Consider the following 17,662-nt stretch of genomic DNA (forward strand, 5'->3'; position numbering starts at 1 on the left):
TGCTGGTGCAGCTGGCCATTCGCCTCACTGTCCATCTCCTCTGCCCACTCAGGCTCCACCTTCTCCGTCTGTGTCCCCTTTTCCTCCATCTGCCATTCCTGGGGAGTTTCTTTTGCCTCCCGCTGCTCCCGTTTGCCCTTCTCCTCCCAATACATTTCCCAAAACCTCTCGAGCTCCAGAGCCACTTCCTTCAGTGGGTCAAGGTCTTCCGTCTGGGTTCCCTCATCGTCCGTCCACAGAAAGGGAAGGGTCCTTTTCTGCCCTTCCTCCTGTCGGCCCAGATCATCCTCTTTCAGGACCACGGAATTGCGCCCGTCCCCCTCCGCAGGGACCTGAGGCTCTTCCCGCCATCGGGGCTCTTTCTGGCCTTCCTCGGCCTCGGCTTCTCGGTCATTGTTTCTGTGGTCCTCCCACTGGTCAGGACTTCCAAAGAGTCGGCGGCAGTAGATCCGTCCCTCGCAGCAACAGCGTTGCTCGCAGCAGTGCTCCAGGGCCGGAGGGGAGTCTCCGAAGATGATGCTGCAAAGGTGCTTCGATGGCCCGGAGATCTTCATGTTTCTATCTGGGTTGTGCTCGCAGTCTGCACCGGTCCAGGCAGAGATGAGTGGAGAACTACCTCGAAGACCCGACTCTCTATTTATGGCCCCCAGTTTCTTCAGAGCAAGAGGTGTGAATCCGTGTTTCCGTGTCACGCCCTCCTGATTCGCTGGAATAGAGAGAAGGTGTTCCCACTTCTGAGAAATTCTGTGTGTGAAGCAGGCAGAATTTACACCATAGGTCATTCACTCTGGGATGAAAACTCACCCATCCTCTACCTCTTCTCCACATCTTTCTCCAAGCTTGTGGTGCAATTTGAAGGGACTACGGCCTTACCTAAATCTTTCTCCCTTACTACCTTTGACCTTTCTCGTGTCCCCAGGCATGTGGAGTTTCATAATATATGAAGATTCCACTATATCTCTCCAAATGAGCACTTTAAGTTTCAAGAGTTAGACAATGATCTCCTAAAAAAAATTATAATAATGACGGTATTTTTTAAGCACTTACTATGTGCCAAGCATAAAATAATTCGACTCAAATTCTACTCAGGATATATTATACTAATGAATTAAAACTCTTTAATTAGAAACTTGACTAGAAAAATGGGAAAATGTTTTCACAAGATGAAGAATGCCTCATGGTTTTCCACTTGAATTGCCAATAAAAATTATTATAATCTGTTGGGTGATTTGAAAAGAACATTTAAGCTGTAGAGAAGGCAAGTGTTTCAATTGAGAATAAGTAAATACCCATCATATGTTCTAATTCTACAGTGATATATCAAGTATTAATTGCCCTAGGACAAGCAATCTTCATGGTGGGATAGAAGCAGATTTAAAAGTTCTTATCCTACTGGTTATTACATACTTCCCATTCCATTCCTCTTTTCAAGAAAATATACTTTGCATATGATGCTTGGTGTGCTTTTAGATTTGACTAGTTAGCATATCGTGATATTGAGTATGTATGCCATGGGCAAAGGAAGGCATAATTACTCAAGGATATTGAATTAAATTGGGAAATAAGGTCTTTGAGAGAAAAACTAATATTGTAAGACATTAGCTATTTAAGAAAGAGTATTATAAGACATCAGCTGTTTAAGAAAGCCTCAAAAATCCTTTTTATGTGGATCAATTTATTATAGTCTTGAAAGTCAGAGCATTAAAACCTCCTCCCCCAGTAAACTCTCAGAGAATCACAAATCCCTAGAGAGACACAGTCCAGGGTGGTGGAAGGGCTGGTGATGGGAGAGGTCTCTCTCCCTTGTCCTGACCTGACCTGACCTGAGCACAGCCAGGGACTGAACCTAAGGCATGAGGGAGGAGTGGGGCCGGATATCCAGCCGCAGCACTGGTCCCCAATTGGAAACATCACCAACTCCCATTTAATCCATCTCCTGTCTTCTTCTCTTCTTTAACTATGGTCCCATCCCGCCAATCGGACCCCAGCACCTTTCCTGAGACACATTTCAGCGTGGCTTAGTGGAAAGAGCACGAGCCTGGGAGTTAAAAGACATGGATTCTAGCCTCGGCTCCACCACTTGTCTGCTCGTGGCCTTGGGTCAGTCACTTTACTTCTCTGTGCCTCAGTACAATCATCTGTAAAATGGGGATTAAAAGTGTGAGCCCCACGTGGGACAATCTGATTACCCTGTATCTACCCCAGTGCTTAGAACAGTGCTTGGCACATGGTAAGTGCTTAACAAATACCATCATGATTTTCATTATTATTATTGCCCTGGACAAAGGGATAAGGTAGTGGATGAGGTGACTGACAGAATGAATGGCAGGGCGTATTGCAACCTGAGGCGAGGATATTCATTCTCTTTGCCCTCACTGTCCTCCAAGGTCACCTTGCTTTGGTCAGTCGATCCCAGCATTTGGCTGCCGTTGATGGACAGGCCACTTATGCTGCCCCAGGAATGTCCTAAGGCGCCGTGGTGGGCAGGAAGGTCCCAAAACACCTGCTTTCCACAAGACCTTCGTGGGTCTGCGACCGCTAAGGTCCCTGAAGATTTGGATGCAGTGAGTGTGGTTTGATTCGATATTTTCATAAGGCTGTGAATGAGGGGAGAGCTGTGGTCTGGAGTATGTGTAGGGAGAAGGATTTGCGATGTTGGTGGAGAGGTGCGTTGGGACACCGTGATCTCATCTTGCAGAGCTGCATAGGCCACACAGCAGAGAAATAGAATGACTTCAAAAGAGTGGGAAGTCATTTATAATCCCTTAAGGGCAAACTCACCCAGTCCAAGGCCTTGACCTGTGAATGAGACAGTATTCTCACCTTTAATCCATAGGTCATTCACTCTGGGGTAAGAACCCACCCAACTTCTACCACTTCTCCATACCTTTCTCCACGCTTGTGGTGCAATTTGAGGAGACCAAGGCTTTACCTTGGATTTCCACGGCAATTTTTCTACTTTTGACCTGTCTTCTCATTATTCCAACCAGGTGGAGTTCCCAGAATACCCCTCACTCCTGCCCTGTATGTCTGTGTGTGTGTGAGATGTATATATTCACATATATGTACTTCACCCTTGAAAAAGGCCCTTCTGGCAATGATAATTCCACATGAGTGTGTGTTTGTGGCTGCAAAGGCCATCACAGGGCCAACAGATTCACAGAAGAAATGGTCTTCCTATGACTTCCTGAGTGTATCTGTGTGTTGTGTGTGGCTGAAGAGTTCAAAAAGGGGTCCATAGTCACTTCCAGAGAGGCCACACAAGACATAGTCACTTTGTTGTGTATTATCCTTAATATTTGCAGGAACTGGTACTGTTTTATTCTTCCTTTTCTGTTTTTTTTATTGTGGCCTACAAAAATATCCTCTGCCCTCATGAGTTTCCTAATTTCAGTCCTCCATATCTCACTTATTTTAGGATCCTGCTGTCAAATGTTTTCCCCAAGTATTTCACCCAGGATAAATGGTTTAGGGTAAGGCTTTGAAGCGGGGAGAGTGTAACTGTCTGTTCAATGAGGAAATGGATGGGCAACCACAGGAGTTTCTTGAGGATTGGAGAAACATGGTCGGAACGTTTTTGTAGGAAAAAAGTAGGAAGTATGGGCAGAGGCAAAAGACAGGGAGGTCAGCAAGGAAACTGATATAGTAATCAAGACGGGATTGGATAAATGCTTAGATTAACGTAGCAGCAGTTTGGATGGAGAGGAAAGGGTGGATTTTAGCGATGTTGTGAAGGTGGAACCAACAGGATTTAGTGATGGATTGAATACGTGGGTTGAATGAGAGGAGTCAAGGATAATGCCAAGGTTATGGGCTTGTGAGGCTGGAAGCATGGTGGCACTGTCTACAGTGATGGGAAAGTGAGGGGGAGGAGAGTATTGGGGTGGGAAGTTAAGAAGTTCTGTTTTAGACATATTAAGTTGGAGGTGACCAGAGGACGTCCAAGTAAAGATGTCTTGAAGGCAAGAGGGAACGTGAGACTGCAGAGAGGGAGAGAGATTAGGGCTGGAAAAGTACATTTGGATATCATCTGCATAAAGGTTGCAGTTGAAGCTGTAAGAGTGAATGGGTTTTCTAAGGGAGTGGCGGCAGATGAAGAATAGGGCACCCAGAACTGAACCTTGCAAAACACCCAATTAGGGAGTGGGAGGCAGAGGAGGAGCCCACGAAAAAGACTGAGAATGAGCGGCCAGAGAGATAGGAGGAGAACCAGGAGAAGCCAGTGCCAGTGAAGCTGAGGATGAATTAGGTGTCCAGGAGAAGGTGGTGGTCCACAGTGTCGAAGGCATCTGAGAGGTCGAGGAGGATTAGGATGGATTAGAGGCCATTGGATATGGGAAGAAGGAGATCACTGGTGACCTTTGTGAGGGCGGTTTCTGTGGAGTGAAGGAAATGGAAGCCAGATTGGAGGGGGTCCTGGAGAGAATCTTCATCCCACCCACGCCAATGGTAGTGGGAGAGAGGCTGGAATCCCAGCACCTTTTCTGGGACACATTTGAACAGTGGACAAAGGGAGAAGGGATTGAGTGAATATTAAGGCATATTGTAATCCAAGGCGAGGCACTACTTTGCTGTTTTTCAAACCTAATTAAAGTTCGACTATTTTGCCCTTTTCCTTTACCAGTTAGCATGCAACTATATACTTTTCCATTAAAATACGTGATTTTCATAGTATATTGAGATTCCACTAAATTTCTCTGCCCTCCCCACGACCCTCGTGCTGCTGCCACTGCTAAGGTCCCCGGAGATTTGGATGAAGCGAGTGTGGTTTGTTTTGATTTCATAAAGTTGGGAATCAGTGGAGAGCTGTGGTCTGGAGAATGTGAAGGGAGAAGGATTTGCAGACTTGGTGGAGCGGTGCTTTGGGACACTGTGAATCCATCAGGCCGAGCTGCATATGGCTTCAACACGCCGCAGAGCGAATGACTTCAAAAGTGTTGTGGATCATATGTAGGCCCTACAGGGCAAACACACCTAGGCCACAACCCTCCCAACCCTGACCATGCCCCTAGGATGAGTGCAACCGTGTTTACTTTTGCTCTTGATCGGTGTACATTTCAGTTATTTAGCACAGGACACACAAGACAGAGCGATCACTAAAATGACACTTTATTGCAAAACTCCCTTCCCCCAGAGGCCGCACAAAGAATCACAGACATGAAGGGTCAGCCCAACCCGACCGTGGGACCACCACCGGCCAGGCCCAGCACATAGACCATGAGGGGCAGGCGAAGGCAGAAGCCCCACCCAAGGGAGCAGCACATCCAGTCGCAGCAGTGGCCCCCACTCGGGAACCAGGGAGGGGTGGGATGTTTCTGAAGGACTGGTCGCGCCCACAGGTCATCTCGGTGGCCCCTCTGCGACTGCTGCTCCACCAGCTCCTCCTCCTTGGTTTCTTCCTGCTCGTTTTTGGTTTCCAGCCCTTGGCCTTGTACTTTCTCCAGTCTCAGCTCCTCCGCTCCTGCCACATCCATCGCCTCCTGTTCAATGGGGTCGAGTTCCTCCGTCTGCGTTCCCTTTTCCGTAGTCTGCGGCTCCTCAGAAGTTTGTTCTATCTCCCGGTGATCCCGATGGCTGTTTGCTCCCCTGGACATCTCTGGCACCCACTGTAGCCCTAGAACCTCTTGCTCTCGCAGGTCGAGTTCGTCGGTCTGCGTTCCTTTTTCCTTTGCCCACAGTTCTTTCTGCGTTTGCTGCCCTATCTCTTTGTGATACAGGTGGGCCTCCAGGCTCTGGGCAACAGAACTGTGTTGGTCCCTCTCAGGAGGACACTGAGGCACTTTCTGCAAACTGGACTTCTCCTGGCCTCCCTCACCATAGGCACCAGTGGCCAGGCCCAACACATTGACCGGGGGAGAGTTCCATCCGAAGGAGGAACATATCCAGTCACAGCAATGGCTCCCACCCGGGAACCAGAGGGGCGTGGGAAGCTTCCACAGGCCGGACTCCGCGCACAGAGGGTCTCCGCGGCACCTCAGCCCATCTTGTTCCACAGCTGATTCTTCTGGCTTCTCTCTGGGTTCCAGCTTCACCACGCCATGGACTCGCTCCGGCCTCAGCTCCTCCGCCCCCTCCACGTCCACTTCTTCCAGGCCCATGGGGTCCATGGTGTCCTCCGTCTGAGTTCCCTTTTTCTTGCTCCATGATTCCTCAGGAGTTTCCTCTGTCTCCTGCTGGTCCAGCTTGCCATTCGCCTCACTGTCCATCTCCTCTGCCCACTCCAGCTCCACCTCCTCCGTCTGTGTCCCCTTTTCCTCGATCTGCCATTCCTCAGGCGTTTGTTCTGTCTCCTGGTGGTCCTGTTTGCCTTTCTCCTCCCAGTACATTTCCCGCACCCTCTCGAGCTCTAGGGCCACTTCCTCCAGTGGGTCAAGTTCTTTTATCTGGGCTCCCTCATTGACTGCCCACAATTTCTCCTGCATTTTCTGTCCTTCCTCCTGTCGGCTCAGTTCATCCTGCAGGGTCTGGGCCACAAAATTTTGTTCATCTCTCTCAATAGGGCCCTGAAGCGCTTCTCGCAATATAGCCTTGGCTTCATCCAGCATTCTGTGGTCCTCCCATAAGTCAGGGCTTCCGAAGAGTTGGTGGCAGTATATCCTCCCCTTGCAGCAACAGCGTTTTGAGCAGCAGTGCTCCAGGGACAGAGCAGAGTCTCCGAAGATGACGCAGCAGAAGTGTCTCGGTGTCATGAAGATCTTCATGTTCCTCCACTTGCAGTCAATACCAGTCCAGGCAATGATGAATGGACAGTCCCAGGAGATCCAACTTTCAATGTTTATGTCCAAAGACACTCTCTTCAGAGGCAGAGACGTGAATCCGTGTTTCTGTAACTGGCCCACCTCGATGGCAGAATAGAGAGAATGCATGTGTTCATTCTTGTGTCAAGGTCTAAGTGTGAGGAAGGCAGTATTCACACCTTTCACACATATGTCATGAACTCTGGGGTGCAAACACACCCATCAGTCAACTAATAGTTTTTAATTTCAGCCTTTATGCTGAGCACTGTACTATGATTTTAGGAAAGCATAACAGAAGTGGAGTAAATTCTCTATAAGTTTTTATGCCCTAGCCCAAGTACCAGACAGCTACTTCCAATACTTTAGGCTTCTTATGGGCAGGGATTGTATCTACAAATTCTAGGGTACCATTCCAAGTGCTTAGTACAGTGTCCTGCACATAGTTAATCGCTCAAAACTGACCATGGATTAAATGACTAATTTCAGCTGAAATTATTCCCTTTAAAATGAAAGATTTTACGTTACTATCCTAATTTAGATAAGGGTGAACTTTCTTTTTTCCCTCAAAGCTTTCCTTTTTCCTCAGATTGCAATTAGCTCCCAGGCCACCCTGCCCCAACTTCTTAAAAGTAGAGGCACTATCAATTCAATAATATATACACATCGAGTCCTCTTTTCATATTTTAACATTTTAAAAAAATACAACAATTTTCCCCTTCCCTCCCAAAGACACCTTATTTTATCAGAGTGATCAGGGATTTAAATGTGCTCTGAATCCACCCCCAGGTCTAGAATGTATCAAGGTTTACTTTCACTCCAAGTTTACAGGCCAACCTGGTGTAAGAGGTGAGACATCTAGGCATCCTAACAGCCTAAGGCTGAAGGAGGGAGATAGGTGGTAACATAGAAAATTATAAGGTACAGAGCCACAACAGGGTGTACGAACCCTTTTACTTTTAGAGAAATAAATAAATCAGGCAGCAAGGAATAAGTATTGCAGAAGATGGACATTGGTCTGCCATTTCAAGTAGCACTGTCAGAGTAGGGAGGTTGTTTTTTAAGACTGTTTTTCCTTAAACTCCCTTTCTCACATAGAGTAGTAACCATATTCCAAATGGTTAGGCCCCTTTGGGGGTCCAGTTCCATAGAAAACATTAACACCTTTTAGGGTACCAAATTCAAGATGGAATCTTTGGTATTTTTACATTTCCATTCGTGTTTTTCATGACAACATGCAGGATTAAAAAATGCTACATTGATTAAGAAATGGAAGAAAAAATACTTTGTACTCAAGAGTTCATATATAAAAAATAGGAAACAATATTTAGTGATCCTACAACTGGGAAGCTCTGTTCAATTCTAACGTTCTGATCTGATGCTGAAAACCTTGAAACCATTAGCCTTAGTTTTATGAGACTCGGGTGATACGATGATATGGCTTTGTACTGGGGTCACTTGGTGTTAGTAGAACCACTACTTTACAGGTCTGGGGTTCTAAATTGCTCTAGCTTTGGTCTGAGAAAAGGATGAAGTGGGACATTACCCTCTGAGCCTTTGCTATAATTTATCCCTTCTTTCTGGTCTCTCTTTATGAATAGCAACTTTGATAAGGGTACCTGTATTAGGCCTCAGACCTTGTGCCTTTTGCATTACTAGTCACAGTGGTCACTGCAGTGTTTACAACTGACTCTTACCCCAATTCACTGAAAAACCCATCAGGAAGAGAAGCAATACTCTTCACAGGGGGAGAGACATGCACTTAGGAAAATCGAAGTATAAGAAATTGTCACTCAAAATCCATGGTAAGGTCAATATTCTGCCCCCTTGGGACACAAGCTTTGAAAAAAGAGTTGAGAGAGGTTACTTAATAGAATGGATTTTCACTCCAACGACAGGTGCACTGGAGATCACCTTTAACGTTACCTTTAAGAGGACAGTGTGCACCCAGAAATTCCTGTGCACTATACACATGTATAGATCATTTTTTGCTAAGCTGTCACTTTAGGTATTGCTAATGTTTGGCAGCATTTTCAGTTCTCCTTCTTGCTGTCACAATTCCTCAAAGTCTGTGTTCTAAAAGAGCTATCCTATTCCTGCTTGCTACACACCAGGCTGGTCTATCACCACTGTCTCCCAGCAAACCTCAGCTAGATCAGCAATTGAAGCTGTACCTCACCATGTCCATAACAAGACTTCTTCCCTCCCTGTCTGCTTAGGCCATTCACATTTCAACTTATAGTCTAAGCAGAGTTTAGATATTTTGTTGTCATCCATTATCTTCACTTAACCCAGCCAATGGGAGGTGTGTTGATGTAACTATGGTTTCAATTGGGGATTATAAACGGGTTTCTGGAGGACTTGTTCCCTTGTTTCTTAGCTGTTCTCCAAAATGCAGATAACCAGGCAACTCTGTTATTCTGCTGTCTCAATCAATCAAATTTATAGAATACTTTTTTTATGGTTTTTGTTAAGTGCCTACTATGTGCCAGGCACTGTACTAAGCACTGGGTTAGACACAAGCTAATAAGACTGGACACAGTCCATGTCCCACATGGGGCTCAGATGAGGTAACTGAGCCACGAAGAATTTAAGTGTCTTGCCTGAGATCACAGAGCAGATAAATGGTGGAGCTGGAATTAGAACACAGGTCGTTCTGACTTCCAGGCCTGTGCTCTATCCACTAAGCCATTGTGTGCAGAGCACTCTGCTAGGTGCTTAATTTTATTTTTAAAATGTCTTTTCCTGAGTGAGAGGTCCCTTGAGGGAGCAGCAGGAGACCCGGTTCTAGTCCCATCTCCGCCAGTAGCCTGCTGAGTGACCTTGGACAAGCACTTAATCTTTCTATCAATCAGTCAATCAATGCCATCTATTGATCGCCTCTAAGTGCTTGGAAGAGTAGACCAAGCGTAAGACATACATCTCCTGCCCTCATAAGGGAGACAGAGATAAATATTTATAGATTATGAAAGCCACAGGAAGAACAAGTATAATGTAGGGCAAACATGGCAGGATGAAAGAATTGAACAAACAATTGAATGTGCAGATAAATAAATAAAAATACACACCATACAGATAGGATTAAGGAAGCAGCATGTCCTGGTGGAAAGAACACGGGTCTGGGAGTCAGAGGACCTAGGTTCTAATCTTAGCCCCGCCACTTCTCTGCTGTAAGATCTTCAGCAAGTCACTTCACTTCTCTGCGCCTCATTAACTTCATTTATAAAATGGGGATTAAATCCTTCTCCCTCCAATTTAGACTGTGAGCCCTATGTGGGACAGGGACTGTGTCCAACCTTATTATTTTGCACTTACTCCAGTTCTTAGTACAATGTCTGGCATATAGCAAGCATATAACAAGAACCATTAAAAATTCACAGTTTATTGATTTTTGAGGCCAGACATCAAAGCCCGGACTCATCTGCTTGATATTTGTATATTGAGAAAGGACAGGTGAAATGGAAACATAGTTTACCATTGCTGAAAATACTCATCCCTCTGAAAGCAACCCAATCTGAAGGTCTAAAGCTCAGATTCCAACTGCCATTAGTATTAGCAAGACACAAACAATGATTAACATTGTGAAAGGATTGCAAAACCCAGAGTATAGCTGATCTGACCGAAATCCATTTCTTTGTTCGGTTTGCCACAGTGCTGTTCAGAAGGCACTAATGCATATTCAGATTCAATTCTATGACCAAATGTAACCAACACCTAAAATGCACCTATTTTCTGGAGCTTAAGATGGAAAAAAGTAGGGCTTCCATAGTGAAGGGGCAGGTACAATGGTCCCAACTGATGAAGGGGGAGGAAATGGCAGGAAAGGATAACAGGAATATAGAGGGAGAGATAGAAAAGACCAGAGACACAAAGAGAGATCAATAGAAAGAAAAAATGAGATAGAAAGCGATAAAGAAATACCATTATTATTATAAAGGCAGGGAAGCAGATCCACTTGACCCCAAGGGACAGGGACCATGTCTAATTCCCATTTGTGTAGACTCTCTCAGCACTCAGTACAGTGCTCTGCACATAGTAAACACTTAATAAATACTATTACTATTACACACACATAATCAACCTCATCCAGCAGCAGCATCTACTGAGGATAGAATAGTGCGGGCAGAAAGAAGAGACTAAATACATATTTAAAACATAAATTGGCCTCAGGTTTCATAATGATAATTTGAAAATGATATTAATAGTATTTAAGTGCTTACTATCTGCCAGGCACTGCCAGGCACTGTACTAGGCACTGGGGTAGTAGATACAAGATAATCAGATAATCATAGCAATATATGTTATCTTCTCAGCAACTGATGAAGCTAATATGAAGAAAAACTGTTCCAACTCACTTACCTTTTCCACGGGGCCACTGTTACTCCAGAATCAGAAAAGTACCACGCACAGAAGTCATTTAAATGGGCCATGGCTCCCTCCAGGTTGACTCTGACATGCTGGCATTTCATTTAAAATTTAGGGGTTTGGCTGCGCCAGACCTTAGAATTTTTGTGTCTCCTGGGCTTAGGCTGAGCTGAGTCAGATTGGACCCTGAAATGGGAAAGAGCATGGTCACAGGGACTGATCTGAGTGAGAATTAAATTCTCCTCTATTTTCTCAAATGCCATGGGGGAGGAAGTACTGGAGATTTACAAGGATTTCAAAATTGAGAAAGGTAAAGATGAATTAAAGGGAAATCGTGACCCAATTTGAAGAAGATTGCTTACCAAAAAAAAAAAATTTAGAAACAATTGAGCAGAAACCAGACAAAACTAAAAATGTTGGCTTACATCTTGCTTTTGTGAATTTAATCAATTCCCTAATGACAAAACTCTATAAAAGAAACTATTGCATTTAGAGGTCTGGATAAGGCTCTATCACTCAATCGATTATATTTACTGAGCACTTACTATGTGCAGAGCACTGTACTAAGCACCTGGTGAGGTACAATATAAGGGAGTTGGAAGACATGTTCGCTGCCCACAGTGAGCTTACAACATTTTCCAGAGGGGGACACAGTCGGTAAAATAAATAGTAAATTATGGATATGTACATAAGTGCCATGGGGCTGAGGGAGGGGTGAATAAAGAGTGCAAATCCAAGTGCAAAAATGATGCGGAAGGGAGTGGGAAAAGAGGAAATGAGGTTTAGCTTGCCCTGTTTCTTGGAGATGTGCTTTTAATAAGGCTTTGAAGGTGGGAAGAGTGATGGATATGAAGAGGGAAGGAGTTACAGGCCAGAGGCAGGAAGTGGGCGAGGGGTGGGCAGCGAGACAGACGATATGGAGGTACAGAGAGTAGGTGGGTGTTAGAGGAGCGAAGTGTGTTGACTGGTATGTAATAAGAAATCAGGGAGGTAACATTGAGGGGGCAAGGTGATTGAGTGCTTTAAAGCCGATGGTAAGGAATTTCTCTTTGATGCGAAGGTGGATGAGCAACCACCAGAGGTTCTTAAGGAGTGGGGAAACATAGACTGAACAGTTTTGCATAAGAACGATTCAAGCAGCAGTGTGAAATATGGACTGAAGTGGGGAGGCAGGGAGTTCAGCAAGGAGGCTGATGCAGTAATCAAAGTGGGAGGGGGTAAGTGCTTGGATTAACACCGTAGCAGTTTGGATGGAGATAAAAGGGCAGGTTTTAACAATGTTGTGAAGCAGAACTGAAAGGATTTATTGACATGAAATATGTGGGTTGAATGAGAGAGATGAGTTGAGGATAACACCAAAGTTATGGGCCTGTGAGGCAATAATAATAATAGCAGTATTTGTTAAGTGCTTACTATGTGCCAGGGACTCTACTAAGCACTGGGGCGGATACAAGCAAATCGGGCTGGACACAGTCCCTATGCTCTATAGGGCTCGCAGTCTTAATCCCCATTTTATAGATAAGGTAGCTGAGGCACAGAGAAGTGAAGTGACTTGCTCAAGATCACACAGCAGACCAGTGGCAGAACTGGGATCATTCTCACTCCCAGGCCTGTGCTCTATCCACTACACCATGCTGCTTCTTGGTAGAATGTTGCTTCTCGGTAGACAGGTAGGATGGGCTACAGTAATGGGAAAGTGAGGGGAAGGACAGGGTTTGGTGGGAATATGAGGAGTTCTGTTTTGAACATGTTAAGTTTGAGGTGTCGGTGGGACATACTAGTCGAGATGTCCCGAAGGCAGGAGGAAATAAATGACTGCAACGAAGGAGAGAGGTCAGGGCTGAAGATGAAGATTTGGCAATCATCTGCATAGAGGTGGTAGTTGAAGCCGTTGGAGTGAATGAATCCTCCAAAGGAGTGTTTGTAGATGGAGAACAAGAGGACGCAGAACTGAACCTCGATGAACACCTACGGTTAGTGTGTGGGAGGCAGAAAAGGAGCTCGCCAAAGAGACCAAAAATGAGTGGTCAGAGTGATAGGAGGAAAGCCAGGAAAGGAGAATGTCAGTGAAGTCAAGGTTGGATAATATTTTCAGAAAAACGGGGTGGTCGACAGTGCCAAAGACCTCTGAGAGGTCAAGGAGGATTAGGATGTAGAGGCTGTAGGAAAGAATAGAGATATGGACAGCTGCAAAAATGATAATCGTTCAAGCAATGAGTTAAATGTCCCAAAAGGGACAGTTGCACTCTAAACTTAATAATAATAATTTTGGTATTTGTTAAGCGCTTACTATGTGTAGAACACTGTTCTAAGCGCTGGGGTAGATACAGGGTGATCAGGTTGTCCCACGTGGGGCTCACAGTTTTATTCCACATTTTACAGATGAGGTAACTGAGGCACAGAGAAGTTAAGTGACTTGCCCACAGTCACACAGCTGGTAAATGGCAGAACTGGAATTCGAACCCATGACCTCTGACTCCCAAGCCCAGGCTCTTTCCACTGAGCCATGCTGCTTTTCAACTTACTGAAGGCTTAGTCTGCGTGAGAACTGTACTAAGTGCTTTGGAAAGTACAACAGTTGGTAGACACGATCCCTGCCCACAGGTAGCTTATAGCGTAAAGAGGGAGACAGACGTTAAAGTAGATTGGAGTAGGAGAAATAGTAGAGTATAAGAATATTTATATGTGTTGTGTGGCTAGGGTGAGTTTCAAGATGCTTAAGGGATACACAGCAAAGTTCATAGTCGGCACAGAGGAGAGCGCAGATAGGGAAAATTGAAGGATTACTTAGCGAAGGCCTCTTGGAAAAGATATGAACTTAGAAGGACTTTATAAGGTGGAGAGAGTAGTGGACAGTAGGATATGAAGGGAGAGGGTGTTCCAGGCCTGAGGGACAACTTAGGCAAGGGGTCAGTGGAGGGCTAGATGAGATGATGGTTGAGAGAGTAGGTTAGTATTAGAGGAGTGGAGTATGAGAGTTGGGTTGTAGTAGATCCGAGGTAAGGTAGCAGAGAATGAACTGAGTGCCTTAAAGCCAACGGTAAGGAGCTTCTGTTTGATGCAGAGATGGATGGGCAACCATTGGAGTTTTCTAAAGAGTGGATAGATATGGACTGAATGTTTTTTCAGAAAAATAATCCAGGCAGCAAGAATGAAGTATAGACTGGAGGGCGGGGGAGATCGGACGAAGCAATACTTCCTGCTGATTGACTGACAGAGGGCGGCAAAGAGGTGGATGCAGTAATCAAGGTGGGAAACGATGAGAGTGTTGATGAGCACAGTAGCAGTTTAGATGGAGAGGAAAGGGTGGATTCCTAGAGAGATACTGTGAAGGTAGAACCAACAGGATTTTGTGATGGATTGAATATATGGGTTGAATGAAAGAGATGAGTTGAGGATAATGCCAAGGTTATAAGCTTATGAGAGAGGATGTAGACCATCCTGTCTACAGTGATAGGAAAGTCAGAGGGAGGACAGGATCTGGATAGGAAGATGAAGACTTCTGTTTTAGACCTGTTTAGTTTGAGGTGTCAGCAGGACATCCAACTAAAGATGTCCTGAAGTCAGGAGGGAAAACGAGACTACAGAGGAGAGAGGTAAGGGGCTGGAGAGGTAGATTTAGGAACCCTCCACATAGAGATAGCAGTTGAAGCCATAAGAGCAAATGAGTTCTCCAAGGGAGTGGGTGTAGATGGGGAATAGAAGGGGACCTGGAACTGAACTTGGAGGCACCCCTAGAGTTAGGGAGTGGGAGACAGAGAGGAGACTGCAAAAGAAGCTGAGAAGTGGTCGGGGAGATAGGAGGAGATCCAGGAGAGGACGGGGTCGGTGAAGCCGAGGTTAGATATTTCAGGAGTTGGTCCACAATGTGGAAGGCAACAGAAAGGTCGAGGGGGATTAGGATGGAGTAGTGGCCATTAGATTTGGCATGCTTGGATAGCACGCAAGTGGTGTCCCGTAATTGGGAAATCTGTCACGGGAACAATCATTTTGCAAAATGCTGCAAATCTCAAGCATTTATAAACTTCAAAGAGTCTACTGTGAAAGTTCTCTGGGGAAAGACATTTCATACGCATGTGGAGAAATCAATAAAAACTAAAGAGAGACTTGATTCTGCCAGCAGAAGTTTGGAGAAACATGGTTTTATTCCAACTGGGTACTGGAGCTCAGAGTCATATTTTATTACAGCAAGATTATAAAAGATGGGGAAAATGAAATCACAATTGAGTCCAGTACACATAAAAATATCTGGCTTTTCAGAAACCAAAATGCTATTGGAAGGAAAATTCATCATTAGCATTAGGTCTAAAAACAAGTATTATCCATGTTGCTCTGGAATAAGCTCATCATTGTTTTCAAACTGAAGGTTAGTTCTGTAAGGAGCTCTCATTAAAGAGCATCAAGATTTATCTCAAGGTCTGGGATGTTTGCCATGTGAATACTTGATCTGAATAAGTTCCAAAGAGACATGTAGAAAAGTGCCTTTGGCTGTTTGTGATAAATTTGAAGCAGACTCATAAGTTCAGATTTCACATATGAAAAAGATTTTAGACCAGTGGCCCCACAATTAAAAGGAAGATTTATAGGATTTGAAATTACTTTCCAGGAAAGAAAACCTTTTGCAGTAACATCAGTGAAAATTGAAGAATTTCGAGAGAATGTCAAATAATTTAAGACTCGCTCTGGCATGAGATACTCTGCACAAAGTTCTTTAAATTAAATTTATTTGATAGTTACTGCCATTCATGTGCTAATACACAAATACGGACATTATCATTGAACGCCCTGATTGGCATGAAAGCTGCATCGGAGAGTGTAATTAGTTAGAAGGTTGGAGAATGGTGGGGTGGGGGAGAGAGAATCATGTACTCCATTCTCCAAGGTTATCTTCTTCCCATGGGAAGCCCTGGTGGGCAGGGAAAGAGAATGATGCCGCAAAAACTAGCCCTCTCCTGCAGTGAAAAAAACCATCCCTCAGAGGGAGTCAATAATTAATTTACTCTAAAAAAGTTCATCTTTACATTAGTTAGAAATAGAAAAATATATTTATTTATAATATTTATATTTGTGTACAGTATTTAGACACTCCCTTATACTAACCTGGGTAAATAGACTAGGAATGGGAAAGTCATCTCTAACTAGAAGAGGCTCAGCTCTCCCGATGATAAGTGAAGAAACACTACCCTGGCCTCACGTTGAAAGTCAGTGTTTTTTTCTTCTGAATATAGTGGATGTCTATTGAGCGCTAAGATAATAATAGAGGGTGGATGCATAATATTGGGAAGTGTACCTTGAGTAGCATAATAGAACATGGAGAATAAGGGGCGGAAGTTGCAGTGATTATTCCCACATACAATTTTGTTCACCCAGGGCTCATATCCCTCAAAAATCTGGTAAGGATTTTCAAATCATTGGTGCCCTTTTTTTCTTTAGTTTGACTACAGGGGATGGGAGCCTCGTGCACTATAACGCCCTGTCTCTAGGGCTGTGGAGCATTCATTCATTCCATCATATTTATCGAGTGCTTGCTGTGTGCAAAGCACTGCACTAAGTATTTGGGAGGGTACACCATAAGGATAAAGGGGCACATTCCCTGCTTACAGGCTACGGGAAAAGCCCGGGAGGGCGACACTAGGCGAATTATTGCGTTTGAATTAAATCTCCAGGCGGGAGACGAAACAGGAGGAGGCACGGCCAGGGCCTGGGCCTTTAGTGGTTCGCACGCCCGTGGTGGAAAGCACATGGACCTAGGAGAGTTGGGAGACCTGGGCTCTGACCCTAACCCCATTCCCCCTGGCAGTTACCTCGCCTGTAAAATGGGGATTCGATACCCGTCATCATCACCGTGGGTATTTAATAGGGTGCTCCCCGTATTCTCTTTCCCACATGGGGTGGGAACTGTGTTGACCCTGAGGGCGACCCCGGTGCTCGGTACAGTGCTTGGCATCTAGCGAGCGCTTGGCAAATGGCCCGGTCGGTCACTCTGAGGTAACGTGGGCTGCTAAGGGATCATCCTCCACGTGATGAATGTGATCGAAGCGGCCTCTCCCAGCTCGACCTCCATCGGTTTGGCCGGCGTCTGGGGCTGAGGCCTCCGGGCGGTTCCCCCTGGAACGAAGCCCCCGGGGCCGCACATTACCTCTTTTGGGGTTCTCTGGGTGGTGCCGTTGGGGCGGGGTCGTCAATGGCGGAGGGGGAGGGTGTCGGGAGAACCCTTCCCCGGGGGCCTTCGTGCAAAGCCGGGCCCCCGGGAGGACGTGGCGGGCGCTCACTAGCAAGTGTCGGGGCCCCTCTTCCCTGAAGCCTGAGGGAAGGAGGGAAGGCGGGAAGACCAGCGACTCCCTCACACCAGGCGGGAAGAAGCCGGGGTGGTGGGAGGGGGGGAAAGAGGGGGCGGGCCTCGCAGGCCGCGCCCCCCTGTCTCCGGACGGGCGGGAGGAGAGAGAAGGAGGGGAGAGAGAGAGGAACGGAAAGGAGGGAGAGGAAGCGGAGGGAGGAGGATTGCGCCACAGCCCGCGGGCGCCGAGCGGGCCGTCCCCGTCCCCGTCCCCGTCCCCTCGCTG

At 45.8% G+C, this 17,662-nt stretch overlaps 1 protein-coding gene across 1 annotated transcript; it reads right to left on the reverse strand.

Annotated features, from left to right (window-relative positions):
* Positions 1 to 5,087: 5,087 nt before the first annotated feature.
* Positions 5,088 to 17,633, reverse strand: LOC114816479 (cilia- and flagella-associated protein 251-like). The gene is made up of 3 exons (XM_029078724.2): positions 17,239 to 17,633; positions 11,094 to 11,285; positions 5,088 to 6,839 (listed from the first exon to the last, which is right to left on the reverse strand). Exon 3 carries the CDS (start codon positions 6,699 to 6,701, stop codon positions 5,166 to 5,168), a length of 1,536 nt encoding a protein of 511 aa, XP_028934557.1. The 5' UTR covers positions 6,702 to 6,839; positions 11,094 to 11,285; positions 17,239 to 17,633; the 3' UTR covers positions 5,088 to 5,165.
* Between the last annotated feature and the right edge of the window lie 29 nt (positions 17,634 to 17,662).

The sequence above is a fragment of the Ornithorhynchus anatinus genome, chromosome 14 (assembly GCF_004115215.2).
Source record: "Ornithorhynchus anatinus isolate Pmale09 chromosome 14, mOrnAna1.pri.v4, whole genome shotgun sequence".
In the NCBI taxonomy this organism is placed as follows: domain Eukaryota; kingdom Metazoa; phylum Chordata; class Mammalia; order Monotremata; family Ornithorhynchidae; genus Ornithorhynchus; species Ornithorhynchus anatinus.

Bases quoted from the DNA above. Each gene is read 5' to 3' on its own strand.
- LOC114816479 (XM_029078724.2), bottom strand. From the start codon at position 6,701: ATGAAGATCTTCATGACACCGAGACACTTCTGCTGCGTCATCTTCGGA.